This window comes from Narcine bancroftii, chromosome 5 (genome assembly GCF_036971445.1).
Source record: "Narcine bancroftii isolate sNarBan1 chromosome 5, sNarBan1.hap1, whole genome shotgun sequence".
NCBI classification, from domain to species: Eukaryota; Metazoa; Chordata; class Chondrichthyes; order Torpediniformes; family Narcinidae; genus Narcine; species Narcine bancroftii.
This window is the reverse complement of record NC_091473.1, coordinates 181,635,473-181,656,055: the sequence shown is the minus strand read 5'-3', so window position 1 is coordinate 181,656,055 and position 20,583 is coordinate 181,635,473. Positions and strand designations below refer to the sequence as shown.

Genomic DNA, 20,583 nt, shown 5'->3' with positions numbered 1-20,583 from the left:
TACCTCCAAGATTGTAATGAGACCGACAAGATCTGAGAGGTTGTAGGCTCCAGAGAGGAAATCGACTGGCATCAAAAAACAGGGTAACCATCCCCCTCCCTGTTTGAGAAGATAACCCACAGGTCGGTGACCACAGTGGCAGACCTGTGAGGTGAGGTGCTTTGCAGCTAAAGGATACACAGGCTGTGGGGCTGCTGGTGACTCGAACCCACACAGGCTGCAGGTGACTGGCTTGAAACAGGCTGAAGGGGTGGCATTTATCAGAACCAGAGGGCACCGAGGGCTGAAGGCTTCATGATCATGTTAGAGGTTTGGATCTGAGCTCGGGTTGCCGACATATCAAATTGGTCTGTGCAGTTAAGCGCAAGGTGGAAGGACAAACTTGAGGCAGAGTACATGGTTAATGGAAGTGTGGAAGAAGTGGGACGTTGGGGCCCAAATCCATACATCTCTCAAGGTCACCACACAGTTCATGGGATAGTTAAGAAGACCTATGGGTTGCTGGGCTTCATTAGTTGGGGGATTGTACAAAGTGAGGGAGGAAGATTCAGGGCAGATATCAGGTTTTGCTAAATACAGGGAATGGTAGGTGCCTGGAATTCAGGTGTCATCAGGTAATGTCACAACTCTGTAAAGCTCTGCTGAGACCACATTTAGAATATTGTGTTCAGTTTAGGTCACCTTGTTACAGGAAGGATGTGGAAGCTATGGAGAGAGTGCAGAGATTTACCAGGATGTTGCTTGGATTGGAAAATATCAGGCAAGGTTAGCAGAACTGGGACTTTTCTCTTTGGAGCAAAGAAGGATGAGGTGTAAACTGTTAGAGGTCTACAAGATTATGAGATGCGTAGATAAGGTAGTCAGTAAGCACCTATTTCCCGAAGGCAGGAGAAGCAACACCAGAGGACATCAGAACAAAGTGAGGGGAGGAAAGTTTAAAGTGGTGGGTGACTGGAATGCATTGCCTGGGGTGGTGGTGGAGTCTGGAAAATAGGGGTATTTAAGAGACCCTGACAGGCACATGGACGAAAGCAAAATGGAGGGTTATGAGATCAAGAGAGTTTATTTTTTTGTGGTAGGTACATAAGGGTCGGCACAACATCAAAGGGCCTATACTATGCAGAAATGTTCCATCTATAAATTCTAAGGCAGTCTTGGTCAACTGCTACACCCAAATGTGCTGGAGAAACTCAGTGTGTTGGAGCATCCATAGGGAGCAAAGGGTAACCAACATTTTGGGCCTGAGACCCTTGTCAGGTTTAAGCAAGAACAGACAGGCAGCTGAATAAGGTGGGGGGGGGGAGGAAATAGGAGCGCAGGTTAATGTGGGAGGGTGGAAGAGAAAGTGGCTGAGAAGTGATGGGGCAGCTCCCTGAATGGAGAGGGAAGGGGATTGGGGAGTTGGTGGAAGAAACTCGGGGAGGGTTTAGTGAGAACTGGGGAAGTTGATGTTAATGCTGTCTGGTTGGTAAGTGCCAAGGTGCTCTTCCTCCAATTTACGGACTTTCTTGTTTAACTACTAACAACAGACTTGGTCAACTCTTATTTTCCCAGTTTTAATATAAAAGCATCCTCCAAATCTGTCCACACTACAAAGCTATTTCCTGTAAACATCTGCTGCCCGAAAAAGAGTCCACAGGCTCCCCATCGTTAACTCCCTTCTAGTAACAGGACAATTTCCCTTAGCAAGGGAATGGGTCACTGCAGAAGGCATTGTGTTCTCCCCAGACTTTGGGAAGAGAATCCACTTTTGAAGTACATAAAATTCTCAAATGGGGCTGGTTTAATTAAGGAGGGGGCAATGTGATAAACCTCATCGTCAGGATAAGGGCTCGCCCATCTTTCAACTGAAGGGAGGATTGGGAATCTCTCTCCAGAGGACCAAGGACACCTCCGTCGCTCAAATCCAGCAGGAAAAGGGCTTAACAAGTTGGGAATCTTGCAAACCACTGTCCTACCAGAACCATCCCCCCCCCCCAAAAAAAACTCTCCTCCCCCCCCCACCAAATTCCAAAATCCAGGATCCATGATACCCCCAGGGCCCTTGAACCGAACGCCACTATTTGGAATCTAAACGGGGGTCCATTTACAAAAGATAAGGCAGGTGATTGGTTGCACTCAAATCTCTGATGCGGAATGTTTCGGGCCGAAAAACAACTGCAGATGGTTTCATAGTTTGGCAGCCAGAGTTAGATTTTTGCTAAGCTTTCTTCTTCAAGGATGACCTGCAAAAAGAAGCAATTTGAAATTTAGACGTACAGCACGGTTATGGCCCCTTCCAGCCCATACCGCCCAATTGACCTACAACCCCCAGTACGTTTTGAATGGTGGGAGCAGAGGCCCCAGAAGAAATCCACACAGACACGGAGAGAACGTACAAACTACAGGCAGTGGCGGACTCAAGCACAAGTAGGAACAGGAGTTGGCCACTCGGCCCATCAAGCCTGCTCCGCCACTCAATGAGATCATGGCTGATCTGACGATGGGCTCGTCTCCACACACTTGCCTTTTCCCCATATCCCTTCATTTCCCGACAATGTAAAAATCTACTCAACCTTGTCGTAAATATAATTGCTGAGGCCACCTCCACTGCTCCAATAGGCAGAAAATTCCAGATTTGCCACGCTCTGGGAAAAGCAGTTCCTCCTCATCTCCATCCTAAATGTACTCCCCTGAATCTTGAGGTTATGTCCTCTAGTCTGATCTCCTCCCATCAATGGGAACAACTTACCTACCTCTGCCTTATTTATGCCTTTCATAATTTTATGTTTGTCTAAGATCCCCTCTCATTTTTCTAAATTCCAGTGAGGACAGTCCCAGACGACTCAATCTCTCTTCATAGGCCGACCCCTTCGTCTCTGAAATCAACCTGGTGAACCTCCTCTGCTCCGTTTCCAAAGCCAGTCCATCCTTCATCAAGTAAGGAGACCAGAACTGTAGACAGTCCTCTGGATGCGGCCTCATCAGTACCATGTACAGTTGCAGCGTAACCTCCTTGCCACAAGGGGTCTAAATCCCAGAACCCCCTTCCTGAGAGTACCTTTCCCACATGAGGCTTTAGCAGTGTAAGGGGAAGCTCAACATGGTGGCACTAGGGAGCATGAGAGAGAGTAGACACTTTGGTCCAAACATCTGCTCCTAATGCCAACAGCTCCATACGGGCTTTAAATGGCCTAAAATCCTGTAATCACAGGGGTCTATGTTGGGCAGCGGACCACAATGGGTTGCTGACTCAGGGAGCAGCAGAAACTTCATTGAGGAGCAGTGAAAACGACCATACAGGTCACTGACCATGGTGGCGGACCAGCAAGGGGCTTTACGAGGGACCCACATAGGCTGTGGCCGACATGGAGGGTTGCTGGAGAATGGCTCACAGGAACCAGGTGTTGGAGCCAGGATTCGATTTGAGGGCAAGAAGGGCTCCTGAAGGGGTCTTGGGCACTGAAGGAGGTCGGGTGGCTGTTGGATCGAACAGGCGAATCCACGGACTCCTTTTGTTTTCCTTAATTGTAAGGGGCAGCGGGCTTCCCTCATGGTAAATATTTGCCTTGGGGCAGACTAAAGGAAATTTCGTGTGACAATAATAGAATCTTGAAACGCCACCCCCTCCTCTCCCCACCCAAGGAGTGATTCGGCCCCCAAAATATTATACAAGGCCACGCGAACAGGAACGTTTGAGTTGAAGGCAGAATTCCAAACGCTCTCTCCTCCGCCGCAATCCACAGATCCTACCACGGTCACTCTCCCAGTCTCCTCCAACAGACTGCAGGAAAAAAGTATCTTGGGGTTATACATGATGTCATTTGGCTTTGTGAAGGGAAGGTTGTGGCTCACGAGTTTAATTATTTTTTCTCCTGAGGTTAGCCACAAAATAAATTGATGAAAGTCAGATAGGCTGAATACGGAGTTAAAGGTGGCACTTTACGAGATCCCCCATGGGAGACTCATTCAGAAAAGCATGAGATCCGTGGCTGTGTGGATTCAAAATTGGCTTGCCTGGAAAAAGCAGATTTTTCAGGGATCTGTTCTGGGACCCCTGTTCTTGGTGATTTTTATAAATGACTCCGATGTAGTAGAGGGATGGGTCAGTGATCTGAAGATTGTTGCAGGTTACAACAGAATATAGACAGGATGCAGAGTTGGCCTGAGAAGTGTCAGATGGAGTTGAATTGGATAAGTGTGAGATGACTTATTGGGAAGGTCAAACTTGAAGGCAGAGAAGATGGTTAATGGTCAGATAATTAACAGTGTGAATGAGCAAAGGGACCTCAGGGTCCAAATGCATACATCTCATAACTTCGGCATCACAAGGAGTGGAAGCAGGCCACTTGGCCCATCAAGTCCGCACCATGAAACCTCCCTGAGCTAAACTGTTCTTGCATCTAGTTCCAAGTTCTGGCCTTGTCCCCATATCCTATGATACCCTGACTAATTAGATACCTATCAATTTCCCCTTTTAATTCCAATGATCTGGGCTCCACAGCTGGACGTGGCCACGAATTCCACAAATCCAATTTCTCCTCATCTCTGATGTAAATTGGTACTTTTTCATTCTAAGACTGTGCCCTCTCATCCTGGAATCGCCCAACAGGCATGCAGAAGAATAGGACAGTTAAGAAGGCCGATGGGATGCTGGGCTTCATTGGTCAGGAGATTGAGTTCAGGGGTTGTGCAGCTCTATAAATCCATGGTGAGACCACCCTTGGAGTACTGTGTTCATTTCTGATCACCCTTGTTTTCTGAAGGAGGTGGAATTTACAGAGAGGGGGCAGAGGAGATTTACCCGGATATTGCCTGGATTGGAAAATACGTCTCATGAGGTAAACTGGGGCTTTTCTCTTTGGGGCAAAGAAGGATGAGAGGTGACTTAGTAGAGGTCTACATGATTCTGAGGGCTGTTATTACAAGGTTATTAGGGTGGGTGGCTAGCACCTATTTTCCAGGGCGAGAGTAGCAAACACCAGAGGACATCGGTACAAGGTGAGTGGAGGGAAGTTTGAGGGAGACATCAGGGGTAAGAAGATTTTAAAAAAAAACACAGGGTTGTGGGTGTCTGAATCCACTGCCAGGGGTGGTGATGGAGGCTGACACATTAGGGGCATTTAAGAATCTTTTAGACAGGCACATGGATGAAATAGAAATAGACTTAATGGCAGGTATATATAGGTCAGCACACATTATAGGCTGTTATGCCTGTCAAGTATGAACTCTGACAAAACGTCTGAACTTTGAACAGCATCTCGCAAAAGGGGTAAGAGCAGCTCAAGATGTACCGAGTGTTCGAGATAGGGAGAGTGTTCTGGAACTCGGGCAGTTTATGATGGACCACCGAGGGAGCAAGTTCAGAAAGCTCCCTCGCTTGCTGAGGTGACGGGACGGGCCCCCTCACTCTCTCACCTGTAGACTCCGACCACCACGGCATGGTCCCTCTCATAGGGTTCCAGTGTGAGCTGCTCCTGTGGCTTCATGTTTTCCTGCTGCATCTTCTTCACCTCGGCCGCAAACACGGCTTCAGGGGACGCCGTGGAGTCGATGCAGTTCGCCTGGGGGAAGAGGAGGGGGAGCATCAGGGCTACCGTCAGGGTGTTCACCCGAAGCTTAAGCCAGCCTTGCATCACCCACATTTCGGGCCCAAGCCCCTCTTCAAGGTGTGAGTAAAAAGCAGACAGGCATCTGAATTACAAGATGGGGAGAGAATGGTAGGGGGAAGGACTTCAGACCAACAAAAGGTGTTCATTGGATGTGATGAGGAAAGGTGAGAATTGATTTTGGCTCTGTAAAAGGAGACAGGGAAAAGGAAAGAGGGACAGAGCAAGGGAAAGGAGACGGTGGGGAGGGGGTTTTAACAGAAAGTCTATGTTAATGCCATCCGGTTAGAGGGTGCCCAATGTGAGGTGTTGTTCGTACAATTTGTGGGTGGTCTGTCTGGCAGTGCATGAGACAGACATGTTGGCCTGGGAATAGGATGGGGAATTGAAATGAGTGGGCACTGGGGGATCCACGCTATTGTGGTGGACAGAGCCGAGGTGTCTGAATACAATGGTGAGAGCCCAGACCCATAGGCAGGAGGTATGTGAGGGAGGGCACACCAACAAGCAGGGGGAGGTTGGATGGCTGTGAATGGAGATGGAAAGGGGTGGAGAGTGGTAGAAAAGGAGACAGAGAGATGGGGGAAGAGAGGGAGAGGGGAGTGGTCCAGTAGAAACCATTTGATTTGGGCCTGAAACTTCAGTGATGCATCAATAAACTGTTTAACCTGCTGAGTTTCTCCAGTGTTGTGATTTTACTTCAACCACGATGTCTGCACTTTTGTGTTTTACTCCAAGGTACAGAGATGAAGACCCAACCTAGCAAGAGTGGACTCCACACGTCAACATACCCATCTACTGAACCCCCTCCAACGATCCCATCACCAACTCTCCCCTCCCATAGCCCACACACAGCATCACTCTCTTCATCTACTCTCCACACCCAGAGCCCATACACACTCTCGCCTGCACTCCCCCCACCATCACCCTCGCTCCCCCCCTTAATCGACTCCCCCATCCACTAAATCCCCCCCCCGACAGCCCACCACCCACCTCACCTTTATGGAGATGACAAAATGGCCGCCGACCTTGAGGAAATGGTGCGCATTGATTGCCACAATCCTGGACTGGTCTGGCTGAGCGACATCTGCAAATATGACATCCACCATTCCTGAGGATGGAGGGGGAGACATCGACTTAATATCTGGCACAACTGGCAGGCCGACCACGGCCCAGAATGGAGCGCACGGATCCCGAGGAGGTAGACCATCCCCCTCCTCAGTGGAGGAAAGACATGAAGGCCAGTGGGTCGTGATTTATCTGGGTTACGTTGAGGGGGATTTGGCTGGGAGAGAAGCCAAGCCAATCCCGCCAACACAGGGGGGGGAAGAAAGAGGGATTTATCACCAGCAGACGGGAGGATTCTTTCGAGTGCTAGCAAAATGCCCCTAGTCATAGACGCTGTAAAATAAGGAGCAGAACTATTTTCTGAATGGGGAGAAAATTGAAAATTCAGATGCAAATGGACCTAGGAGTTGTCCTGAAGGATATCCTGAGCTTGCAGATGGAGTCAGGGCAAATGCAATTCTTTTCAGGAGGAATAAAAGACAGGGGCAGGGGTGTGATGTTGAGGCTTCACAAGGCACTGGTGAGATTTACTGGAAAGATGCCAGGAATGAAAGGGTTAGCATTGGTTGGCTCTGGTCTGTACTCGATGGAATGACAGAAGGATGAGGGGGAGAACCTCATGGAGTCTTTTCAAATGCTGAAAGGCCTGGACAGAGTAGATTTGAGTTCCCCACGGTCAGGGATACAACTTCAGGGTAAAAAGGCTTCAGTTTAAAACAGTGATGTGAAAAAATTTCTTTAGTCAGAGGGTTGTGGATCTGTGGAACTTGTTCCCGCAGGCGACTGTGGAAGAGAGGTCGTTGGGTGCATTTAAGGCAGAGATTGACAGGTATTTGATTAGTCAGGGTATCGAGGGTCACAGGGAGAAGGCTGAGTTAGTGGTGCTAATAATAGAATGGGCCGACCTCTACTCCCACATCTTGCTTAAACTTGTGAGATCTCACTTGAAGTGAGCCATTTTGGGCTCCTCGTTTAAGAAAGGATGTGCTGAAGTTGGAGAGAATTCAGGAGTTTCACAAGGATGATTCTGGGAATGAAAGAATAACAGCATATGGCCTGTACTCATTGGAATTTAAGAGAATGGGGGGGGGGGCAGAGGGGTTTCCTCATTGAAACATTTCAAACGCTGAAAGGCGTGGAAGAGTCGATGTAGAAAGGTTCCCCACAGTGGGAGGGTCCAGGACAAGAGGGCACCACTTCAGGATTGAAGGGCGTCCGCTTAGATCAGAGATATGGAGGAATTTCTTCAGCCAGAGGGCAGTGAATCTGTGGAATTTGTTGCCACGGGTGGTTTTGGAGACCAGAGCATCAGGCATATTTAAGGCAGTGATTGACAGGTTTAGAGCATCAAGAGTTATGGGGAGAAGGCCGAGCAGAGTGGGAGAATGGATCAGATGATTGAATGACAGGGCAGACTCAATGGGCTGAAGGGCCTATTTCTCCTCTTCAGCCTTCTACTCTCACAGCGGCAGGGAATTCAGGTTCACCCAAAGGTACAGAAACCTTTTCTTCCCCTCTGGCAGCAGATTCCTAAATGGACAATGAACCACAGACACCCCATTTTCTCCTCTTTTTGGACGAATTTATTTATTTTTAAAATGTAATTTATTGCAACATTTTCTCCTGTGAAATTGCTGCAAAACAACGAATTTCCTGACATAAATTCTAATTTTGGACTGTCTCATCGTCTCTGCACTCCCTGGCCACAATACAATCAGTGAGGGTCAGGGATGGGCTCTCAGTTCCACCCCACTCTGCCCCCCAGCCACGACGATGGGCCAAACCACTTACCCAGCAGCATGCGGTACTTGTGGGGGTGCCTGGCATCCTCGATGATGGGGATGATGTTTGTCCTCTTCTTTGCCACGTTGATGAGGTCCCGGCCCGAGCGGTGAGAGAATTCAACCGCGTACACTAGACCGTCCTGCGAAGGGACGAGAGGGAACATCAGTAGCCAACCTCCCCGCCTGGGCCGTGTCTCACTATTCAGTAAGGTGGTGGATGAAATGGTCACATAGCCTGGGAACAGACCCTACTGCCCTCCCTGTCCAGAATGACATTGTCCATTCTGGAGCACAGCTTGCTCTGCAGGTTCTAGAATGGGGTCATTCTGGAGCATTGCCTGCTCAGCTGGCTCAGGAACAGGGGTGATTTAGGGCCTGGGGGTCTAGAACAAGGCAGTCCCAGAGCCCAGCCAACCACGTGGGTTCTAGAACAGAGTGGTTTTGGAGCCTGGGGTCTTGAACAAGGCAGTTCCAGGGTACAACCCACTAAGTGGGTTCAAGAACAGGGTCCTTTTGGAACTCCGCTGGTTCTAGATGGTCATGCCCACTCAGCAGGTTCTAAAATAAGGATATTCTGACAAGCACGGTTCACTGTTCCTGAAACTCCCCGACTGTCAGCCTTCATTTTTCCAGAATTGGTCCAAATCCTGGTCCCATCCTAACAGAACCTCATAGGCTCACCCTCCTTGGCACGCTGAATCGGCCTGTCCACACCCGTCCCATCTTATACTCCTCACATTCCTGCACTCTATTGGGTGACAGGCCCACCAACCATCCCAATCTCTCCCCGGGACGAGACCAAGCAGTGAACCCAGTCGGGGAAAAGGGAAAACTCTGCACACAAAACAGTCGGGATCAGACCCTATCCTCCAGCAGCCGCTCCCGACGTGCAGACCTCCCCAACAAGGTTATGCTGCCGAAACTCACCGGCCCGACAATATCCGACACATGGGAGACGGTGGTGCCAGAGGCTGCGCCCAGGTACAGCACCTTGGCCTTTGGTTTGATGTGGATCTGGTCGATGCCTCCCAGAATGGCGGCTGCTAGCTTTGACCGGAAGGGGTTCCACGCTCGATACTCAATCTTCTGCTCTGCCTCCTGTGGGGGGGGGGTTCAAACACAAAAACTCCAACGGTTCAAACACAGTCGTTCTCACTGACTGAGCAGAGTGTGGGACCGTCTGCACAACCTGCAGCCCAGGATAATAGGCAGCTGACACACTGAGAGACCATCCCCACCACATAATCCCCCCTACTGACCCCACCCACACCTCCCATAGCCCAGGGGACAGCCAACACACAGAGACCTGTGCCCATCTCCCCAAACTCAGAACATCACACCGTAATGTGGATTGTGGAGGGTCATGTGACCTCTCCGTCTCCAACCTGGTGGGAATGTGGATCGCAGAGGGACACAAATTCATCATCTGGAACCTTGTCAGATGTCGCATCATCTGCCAATCAAGGTTGGACTCCGCCTGACCACTGCCCCTTTAAAAATCTGTTGATGACCTGGGCTGGACCCTCCAGCTATCATACTATAAAGTCCACCAGGGGTGCAGGGGACCAGTCTCTACTCCTTGGCCTGACTACAAACACTGCTCTAACGCCAGGTCGAGAATTGTCAACATCGCAGGAGATGTTAGTAAGGAGTGCACTGCACTGAAGGTGGGACCATAGTGTTGTGCGGGAATACTTAGCATCCCCACCCCGTTGGAAATCTTACCCCACTGAACCCACCCCCACCTCCCACAGCCCAGTAGACGGCCAACACACCAAGGGACCCATCCCCACCCCTGCCAGACACACTCTCATCTCCCACTGCCCCCACAGGCATCAGGCTCCTGAACCTTCTCCCCTGGACACTTTCTCCCATCACCCTCCCACCCTGAATCCCTTCCAACACCCCCCACCCCGAATCCTCTCCCACAACCCCCATCCCGAATCCCTCTCCACAACCCCCATCCCAAATCCTTTCCAACACCCTCTGAATCTCTTATCACCCTCTCACTCTGAATCCCCCCAAAGCGTGAATCTCCTCCCACAACCCCCACCCTGAATCCCTTCCAACACATCCTGAATCTTATCACCCTCACTCTGAATCCCCAAAGCGTGAATCTTCCCCCACCCACTCTGAGTCCCCCCACCCCGAATCCCTCCCCACAACCCCCACCCCGAATCCCTCCCCACAACCCCCACCCCGAATCCCTCCCCACAACCCCCACCCCGAATCCCTCCCCACAACCCCCACCCCGAATCCCTCCCCACAACCCCCACCCCGAATCCCTCCCCACAACCCCCACCCCGAATCCCTCCCCACAACCCCCACCCCGAATCCCTCCCCACAACCCCCACCCGAATCCCTCCCCACAACCCCCACCCCGAATCCCTCCCCACAACCCCCACCCCGAATCCCTCCCCACAACCCCCACCCCGAATCCCTCCCCACAACCCCCACCCCGAATCCCTCCCCACAACCCCCACCCCGAATCCCTCCCCACAACCCCCACCCCGAATCCCTCCCCACAACCCCCACCCCGAATCCCTCCCCACAACCCCCACCCGAATCCCTCCCCACAACCCCCACCCCGAATCCCTCCCCACAACCCCCACCCCGAATCCCTTCCAACACCTCCCCTAAATCTCTTCCCACAACCCCCACCCTGAATCCCCTCTCTCACACCCCCCCACCACCCTCTCCTTCCAGACACCTCCGGATTTGGACCTGAGTCACTGATGCTGGAATGGTGTTGCATTAACCACACAGCCCGATTCCCCCTCCACCCCCCAGGCCCCGCTTCCTGATTCCACACCCCTTCACCCCAGCAGCCCCCACCTCACCTCCACGCCAATACGCTTCTCGCCGTACACCGACTCTCCTGGGACCATGTTCCTCGTTACCAGGGCATCTTCCTTCCCCCGGCAGATGAATACCCCTGGGAAAGCAGAGAGCCAGTTAGAGAAACAGGCCCTTTGACCCAAATTGCCCTTGCTGTCCCCCATTTGCCCATGTGATTTTATACACCTCAATAAGGTTCCCCCAAGTCAGGCCCCTGCTCCCCAGGGAGAAAGGTTACAGCCTCTCCTACAAATGCTGATGTTAGTGTGAGGGAACAGAGGGATGTTGGTGTCCAAATCCATAAATACCTTAAGGTCGCCGCTCAGGACGATGGGAGAGTTAAGAAGGCCTATGGGATGCTGGGCTTCATTAGTCGGGGAAACATGTTCATGCTGCAACTCTACATATCTCTGCTGAGACCACACTTGTTCACTTCTGCTCATCTCATGACAGGAAGGATATGGAAGCTGTGGAGAGGGGGCAGAGGGGATTTAACAGGATGTCGCCTGGATCTCATGAGGTAAGGTTCGCAGAGCTGGGGGCTTTTCTCTTTGGAGTGAAGAAGAATGAGAGAAGAGTGAATAGAGGTCGACAAGATTCTGAGAGGCAGAAACAGGGTGGACGGTCAGTGCCTGTTTCCCAGGGCAGGATCAGCAAACACCAGAGGATGTCTGTACAAAGTGAGGGGAGGGAAGTTTAGGGGAGACTCAGGGGCAATCTATTTATTTATTTTTTAAACACAAGAGTTGTCGGGGCCTGGAATGCCCTGCCAGGGATGGTGGTGGAGGCTGGAACATTGGGGGCATTTAAGCGACTCTTAGACAGGCCCACGAATGGAAGAAAAATAGAGGGTTACGGGGTAGGCAGGGTTTATTAATTTATTTAACGAATATATGGGTCAACACAACATTGAGAACACTACTGTGCTGTAGTGTTCTACGTTCTCCAAGGTAAAAGGAAGGGATCATTTACTCATCCACAAGGTGCGGGGAGGGGTTAGGGTCCGAGCCCTGTTGCAACTCTGCAGTCTCTTCAAGATTCGACCTATTGTCATGTAAAAAGACAGTGCAACATTCCACAGAATCTGCTTTTACCTGCTGTCAGGCAGATTCGCCATCACCAGACATTACCTGAAGTGCCTCTTACAGAGAAAGAGAAGCGAGAGCGTTCCCCTGGAGTCACCGACTGTCCGTAGATTTGCCACCAGCCCTTCTGCAGCCAACGGAGACCAGTCCAAACCATCGGTTACCCGAGCTCTAGATCTGAACCTCCTTCAGCGCCCTCAGCACCTCCTCGCATCCCAGTTCCGATACCTGGTGCCCCTACAGCCAGTCTGCAGACCACAGTCTCCAGCCGCCCACAGCCTGCGTGGGTTCCTCGCTTCGAGTCACCAACAGCCCGCCACCTGCGTGAATCCATCAGCTGCTGACCCCCTCGTTAGTCCACTGCTGTGGTCACCCTCTCTTCAACTTCTCCACGATGGGTTCTTCTCCCCGTTTTCTGGGGCGTGCGCTGGTCCCCAGAGTCTGCACTCTCTAGTCAAGTAGTGATTCCCCCCCCTCCCCCAGACGGGACACGCTCTAGACGAAGCACTCCAGAATGGTGGATGACTCAATCTTCCCGAGCTTCTGAAGAAGAGTGCGGCTGGGACCAGCCAGGCCTGAGCAAGGGCAACATTACTTCATTCACGAGCCCGATGACAGTGGGAGAGAGACTGTTCTTGAATCCAACGCTGCGCCATTTTCCTTCCCACCCTGCTCCCGTTTTTTTTCCCGCGATCCTCACCAGTGACCACCACACTAGGGGTCCGTGGCCCTCCAGCGTCACCCACCTTCGTGCCTGTGCGGCTCTACCGTCACCTTTGACCCTCCACGGAATCCGCCTCTGCCTCCACCTCGACCCCCTCTACCTCCGCCCCGGCCCCCACGAGGTCCACCTGCCAAGGAGGAAGAACGCACATAGATTGCATCAGGTTTCATGAGGGGCATTCTACATATCCAATTCCGCCACCCCCCCTCACATCCCCCAGAAACCCTACTGCCCGCCAGAGCAGAGGCAAGAAGCAAACCCACAATCCCCCCAACTCTGGGGCAAATAATCGGTTGGACTTTTCAAGCAGGACCAATCAACCAGGCCAGAGCCATGAGAAAAGAGGGAAATAAACAGCGGGTTGAGCAGCATCCGAGGGAAGAAACAGAACGGCTATTCTGACAGGTCGGGAACCCTTCATCCAGGCTCAGTGCGGAGGAGGGAGGGAGCTGGTAGAGTGAGGATAGGGTGGGAAGGGATGGGGATGGACAGGAAGGGGATGGACAGGAAGGGGATACAGACAGGGAGGGGTGGAGGAGGTTATAGAGACAGGGAGGGGTGTTGGGGACCAGGGGCCAGTGTGTGTTGGGGACCGGAAAGGGGGGGGGGGGGTTAGGGACTGAGGGGTATCTGTATTACATTACATTACTCAGGATTTTAAACGACATGGTGAGTGTGATGGGCTGGTTTTTGGACATACACAGAAGACTTGAACTGAGGACAGGAGACCACACATCCCAGGTGAGACATCTAGGCACAGCTTAATCAGAAAGGCATGGTGTACAAGGGGCTGGGGGAGCAGGGACCCTACTGCATCAAGAGCTCTGGGACCTGGGTTTGATCCCCATCTATCGTGGTCTGACCCTTACTTTCCCTTAAACACTTTCCAAACCCCCCCCCCCCCCCACCCAAGGTGGGAGTGGAAACTGAGAACAAGAGGCACGGTGTTTGCGGAGAGGAGAGACTATCAATGAATGAGGAGACAAAGTGTGGGGTGGGGAGATAAACAGTTCAGACAGGAGTGCAACAGGAGAAAGGAGGGTAAAGCATTCAAATGACAAAACTAGCATGGGATGGATGGGCAGAGCAGCCCAATTAATTTCCCCACACAGCGAGCAGTTCCAGAGAGGCCCTCCGACCAGCCACACGTACCTCGGAATCCACCTCTTCCTCCTCGATCACCAAAGCCCCCTCTTCCTCCGCGGCCCCCAAAGCCGCCTCTCCCTCCTCGGTCACCGAAACCCCCTCTTCCTCCTCGGCTCCTGAAGCCACCTCTCCCTCCTCGGTCGCCGAAGCCCCCTCTCCCTCCTCGGTCGCCTCTCGGAGAGAATCCTGCGGGCAAGAACCATTGGGTTAAAAATGTCCCCATTCGTAAAACAAGAAGTGGGAGGGGAGGCAGTAAAGCCATTCAAATTTGATTCCCCCCCATTCAATAAGCTCACTGCTGATCTGGTACCTGTGGACTCAGCTCTGATTCCCTATCACCTTGAAATTCATCCCCCCCACCCACTGTGCAAAAAATCCACCTATGTCTTCCAGCTACAATCCAGGAGGATCAGAGCCAGCACCAACAAGCTGAGGAACAGCTTCTTCCCACAGGCAGTGAGAACACTGAACAACAAAAGGAATGGCTCACACTAACTCATCCCAGACTGAAGCGGGCAAAGCTACCAGCCACCATTACAGCATCCTTCCACAGGAGCTCTATCGACAACATCCTGGCCAGCAGCATCACCGTGTGGATCAGGTGCTGCAGAGAAGTGGATCAGAGGTCAGTCCACAGGACCATAAAAGAGGAAGAGAGGATCACTGGAGCGCCCCTTCCTCCTATCAACGTGATCGACCAGGATCATTGTCTTAAAAGTGCACGCAAAACCATCAAGAACCCCTGCCACCCCACACACGGCATCTTCCAGCTGTTCCCGTCAGGGGAAGAGATCCAGGAGGATCAGAGCCAGCACCACCAGTCTGAGGAACAGCTTCTTCCCAAGAGCAGTCACGAAGAATACCCGCCAGTGGCTATGCATCGTGAGGAGTTTGAGGTGATGTGATACATCGCGACTCTTGCAAGGTTCTGCAGGCGCACCGTGGAGAACACTCTGACTGGTTGCATCACTGTCTGGGACGGAGGTGCCAATGGACCAGACGGGAACAGGCTACAGAGGGTTGTGAACCCAGCCAGCACCATCACAGGCACCAGTGAGGACATTGACAAGAGGGGGTGTCACAAGAAAGCAGCCTCTCCCCTCAAGGACCCCCAACCGCCCAAACCGTGCCATATTCACACTGCTACCATCAGAAAGGAGGTAAAGTCTGAAGATGAGCACCCAACGGGACAGAACAAACTTCTCCTGCACCATCAGGTGTGAAACTTTTTGAAATGCAGACATACAGCAGGCGAACAGGCCCTTCTGTCCCACGCTGCCCAATTAAACCCAACTGACGTCCAACCAGCATTTTCGAGAGTGGGAGGAAACATGCTCTCGGAAGAAGCCCACACAGACACGGAAAACAAACAAACTCCATAATGACAGTGCAGGGCGCAAACTGCAACACTGGCAAGGTAACAGCCATACACTAATAGCAACGAACAAGGACCCACAGACAACTCACTTTCTCTAACACTGTTCCACTGATTTGATAATTATAAATGTAATTTTTTGCCATATGTGCACCAATCACAAAACAACAGTTTGGAAACATGTTCATGACAATAAATTCCAATTTCTCACCTTTCATTAACACATTCCCGGAGTGAGACACAGAGTGAGCTCCCTCCGCACCATCCCATCACACATACCCAGGATTAGCCACAGAGTTAAGTTCCATCTGCATCCAGGGGTCAAAGAGTGAAGCTCCCTCCACAACGTCCCGTCACACACCCTGGGAACAGACACAGAGAGAAGCTCCCTCCGCACGTTCCAGTCATACACTCCTGGGGTCAGAGACAGAGTGAAGCTCCCTCCACACCGTCCCTTCACAAACTCCCGGGGTCAGACTTAGAGGGAAGCTCCCTCTGCAAATTCACGCGGTAAGATAAAGAGTGAAGCTCCCTCCACACCGACCCTTCACAAGCTCCCGGGGTCAGACCTAGAGGGAAGCTCCCTCTGCAAACTCACGCGGTAAGACACAGAGTGAAGCTCCCTCCACAACGTCCCATCACACACTCCCGGGATCAGACCCAGAGTGAAGCTCCCTCCACACCCTCCCATCACACACTCCTGCCCTCCACATCCCTAGGGTCAGACACAGAGTGAAGCTCCCTCCACACCATCCCATCACACACTCGCAGGGTCAAAGACAGAGGGAAGTTCCTTCCGCACCTCCCCATCACACACTCCCGGAGTCAAACACAGAGTGAACTTCCCTCTGCAACATCCCTTCACACTCTCCCGGGGTCAGACACAGAGTGAAGGCCCCTCCACATCATCACATCACACACCTGAGGTCAGACTCAGAGTGAAGCTCCCTCCGCACCCTACCGCCACACACTGCCGCAGTAAGATACAGAGTGAAGCTCCCTCCACAACCTCCCGTCACACTCTCCTGGGGCCAGACACAGAGTGAAGCTCCCTCCGCACCCTACCGCCACACACTCCCGCAGTAAGATACAGAGTGAAGCTCCCTCCGCAGCCTCCCGTCACACACTCCTGGGGTTAGACACAGAGTGAAGCTCCCTCCGCATCGTCCCATCATGCACTCCCGGGATCAGCCACAGAGTGAAGTTCCCTCTGCATCCAGCGGTCAGACAAAGAGTGAAGCTCCCTCCACAACGTCCCATCACACACTCCCGGGGCCAGACCCAGAGTAAAACTCCCTCCGCAATTTACCATCACACTCTCCCGGGGTCAGTGACAGAGTGAAGCTCGCTCCACGCCGTCCCATCACACACTCCCGAGGTCAGACACAGAGAGAAGCTCCCTTCGCACGTTCCCGTCACACACTCCCAGGGTTAGACAGAGAGTGAAGCTCCCTCCACAACGTGGCATCACACAGTCCCAGGGTCAGATACAGAGTGAAACTCCTTCCACACCATCCCATCACACACTCCCGAGGTCAGACTCAGAGTGAAGCTCCCTCCGCACCCTACCGCCACACACTGCCGCAGTAAGATACAGAGTGAAGCTCCCTCCGCAACCTCCCGTCACACTCTCCTGGGGCCAGACACAGAGTGAAGCTCCCTCCGCACGCTACCGCCACACACTCCCGCAGTAAGTTACAGAGTGAAGCTCCCTCCGCAGCCTCCCGTCACACACTCCTGGGGTTAGACACAGAGTGAAGCTCCCTCCGCATCGTCCCATCACGCACTCCCGGGATCAGCCACAGAGTGAAGTTCCCTCTGCATCCAGCGGTCAGACAAAGAGTGAAGCTCCCTCCACAACGTCCCATCACACACTCCCGGGGCCAGACCCAGAGTAAAACTCCCTCCGCAATTTACCATCACACTCTCCCGGGGTCAGTGACAGAGTGAAGCTCGCTCCACGCCGTCCCATCACACACTCCCGAGGTCAGACACAGAGAGAAGCTCCCTTCGCACGTTCCCGTCACACACTCCCAGGGTTAGACAGAGAGTGAAGCTCCCTCCACAACGTGGCATCACACAGTCCCAGGGTCAGATACAGAGTGAAGCTCCCTCCACACTGTCCCATCACACACTCCCAAGGTCAGACACAAAGTGAAGCTCCCTCCACAACGTCCCGTCACACACTCCCGGGATTGGACACAGAGGGAAGTTCCCTCCGCACCTCCACATCACACACTCCCTGGAGTCACACAGAGTGAAGCTCCCTCCACACCGTTTTGTCACACACTCACGGGGTCAGACACAGAGTGAACCTCCGTCCGCACCGTCCCGTCACACAATCCCAGGTTCAGACCTAGAATGAAGCTCCCTTCACACCAACCTGTCACACACTCCTGGGATCAGACACAGAGTGAAGCTGCCTCCGCACCACACCGTCCCATCACACATTCCAGGGATCAGACACAGAGCAAAGCACCCTCCACACCATCCCATCACACTCTCCTGGGGTCGGACACAGAGTGAAGCTCCCTCCACACCGTCCCATCACACACTCCCGGGGACAGACAGAGAGTGAAACTCCCTCCACAACATCCCATCACGCAGTCTCGGGGTCAGACACAGGGACAAGCTCCCACCACACCATCCTGTCACACACAAACACGGTCAGACCCAGATTAGCTCTTTCTGCACGGTCCCATCACACACTCCCAGGGTCACACAGAATGAAGCTCCCTCCACAATGTCCCATCACACAGTCCCGGGGTCAGATACAGAAGGAAGCTCCGTCACATCGCAAACTCCTGGGGTTAAATACAGTGTGAAGCTCCCTCTGCACCATCCCTTCACACATTCCCGGGGACGGACAAAGAGTGAAGCTCCCTCCGCACCATCACTCACTCCCGGGGTCAGAAACAGAGTGAGGCTCCCTCTGCACCGTCCCACCACACACTCACTGGGACAGACACAGAATGAAGCTCCCCCCACATCGTCCCATCACACACTCCCAGGATCAGACACAGAGTGAAGTTCCCTCTGCATCAAGGGTTCAGCCAAAGAGTGAAGTTCCCTCCACACCATGCTATCACACTCTCCCGGGGCCAGACCCAGAGTAAAACTCCCTCCGCAACTTCCCATCACACACACCTGGGGTCAGACACAGAGCGAAGCTACCTCCACACCGTCCCATCACAGAGTCCCGGGGTCAGACACAGGGACAAGCTCCCACCGCACCATCCCATAACATACTCCTGGGGGTCAGATACAAAGGGAAGCTCCGTCCCATCGTAAACTCCTGGGGTTAGACACAGAGCGAAGTTCTCTCTGCAACATCTCTTCACACACTCCCGGTATCAGACACAGATTGAAACCCCCTCAGCACCATCCCATCACACACTCCCGGAGTTAAACACAGAGTGAAGCTCCCTCCACACGTCCCATCACACACTCCCAGGGTCAGACCCAGAGTGAAGCTCCCTCCGCACCATCCCATCACTCACTCCCGGGGACAGACACAGAGTGAAGCTCCCTCCGCACCGTATCGTCACACACTCAAGGGGTCGGACAGAGTGAACCTCCGTTCGCACTGTCCCATCACACACTCCCGGGCCCTAGGCCTCAGCCTGGACCCCCACCCCCTCACCCGGCCTCATGCTGCCTTTCGCCGCCCGTCGAAATTATTGACTCCTCTGCGGAGCTCGCGCCTCCACAAAATGGTCTCTGACCACGTGCCCCGCCCCCGACTTTCTTGTGCAGCGCCACCCCCAGTCCCGGAGTTCACCCTGCAGCCTCGTCAGCGCCCCTTTCTTCCCTGCAGGGGAACCCTGCAGAGACCCCTTTCCTGGGGTCTCTGCCCGTCTTTCTGCAGGGGGCGGGGGTTGGTGCGTCACAGCGCCGCACTTTTCCCGCGTAACCGGGAGGTGGAACATCACGGTTTTGCTTTCTCCCCAGCCTTTGCAGTGGAGGATCATTCCTTCACGCCTCCTGGTGGCTGGGAGGAACTCGCCGCCTACTGCCTCTCAGATTCAGAAGCGCATAGTCGTCAGAATTTATTGTCATTAACAAATTGATAAATTCATTGTTTTGCAGCATTGTCAAGTGCAAACATTCATATAAACCACCTTCCAACAATAAATAAATAGACCATGAAAAATCAGAGTGAGTCCATGTCTGGGGTTCAGGAATCTGATGATGGGGGTGTGAAAAGCCGTCCTTGTGCCCATCTTCAGTCTCCTGGACCCCCTTCACGATGGGAGCGGAGTGAAGGGTCATAGCCTGGGTGATAGGAGTCCTTGAGGAGAGAGGCTGCTTTCTTCCAACGCCGTCTTGTGCAAATATCCTCAATGGAACCTGATGTCGCAGGCCAAGTCAACAGCACTGCATGTCAATCAGTAATAGAGACAATAACGTTCCATGGAGTTCACAACTAGTGACACCAGGAACAGACACAGAGTGAACTAGTGACTATCGTGGACACTCAACCTCTTCTCGCTTGTCTGGAAGGTGAAATAGCGGCTGCACTTCCTGAGAATGTGAAGTGGGCGAAGCCACCGGCCCCCGTCAAGTCAACCTTCTACAGGAGCTGTACTGAGAGCATCTTGGCTGGCTGCATCAGTGTGGGTTGCAGGGAAATGGATTGGTGGTCAACCCACAGGACCAGAAGGTGTGGTGAGGAGGGTTAGAATGTCTTGCCAGGGATGGTGGTGGAGGCTAAAACACTGGGGGCATTGAAGAGACTCTAAGACCTACACACAGGTGGAAGAAAAATAGAGCGCTACGGGGTAGGGAGGGTTTTGTGTTTTGTGCATTGTGGTGTCACAGCTTATGTTCTCCCATCTCCACTCCTGTTCCTGCTTCCAAATCTAAGCCCATTTGCTCTGTCAGACAGCTGTATCTGCCCCAGATCCGAACCCCCTCCTCTGTCTCTCCATCACTTCCCAACTCCTGGCCGAGGGCGATCTTTTCTCCTTCCCTG

The 20,583-nt window shown here is 52.7% G+C and overlaps 1 protein-coding gene across 2 annotated transcripts; it reads right to left on the bottom strand.

Moving 5' to 3' along the window:
- Positions 1-1,542: 1,542 nt before the first annotated feature.
- fbl (fibrillarin) lies at positions 1,543-19,594 on the bottom strand. 2 transcript variants are annotated; one of them, XM_069939993.1, is made up of 9 exons: positions 19,390-19,594; positions 14,240-14,419; positions 13,110-13,214; positions 11,281-11,375; positions 9,368-9,538; positions 8,448-8,580; positions 6,587-6,699; positions 5,398-5,543; positions 1,543-2,225 (listed from the first exon to the last, which is right to left on the bottom strand). In XM_069939993.1, the coding sequence occupies exons 1-9, from the start codon at positions 19,577-19,579 to the stop codon at positions 2,201-2,203; spliced, it is 1,158 nt and encodes a 385-aa protein (XP_069796094.1). In that variant the 5' UTR covers positions 19,580-19,594; the 3' UTR covers positions 1,543-2,200. The 2 variants fall into 2 exon arrangements, with proteins under 2 accessions (XP_069796094.1, XP_069796096.1); XM_069939995.1 differs by lacking the exon at positions 19,390-19,594 and adding an exon at positions 19,252-19,360.
- Positions 19,595-20,583: the final 989 nt, after the last annotated feature.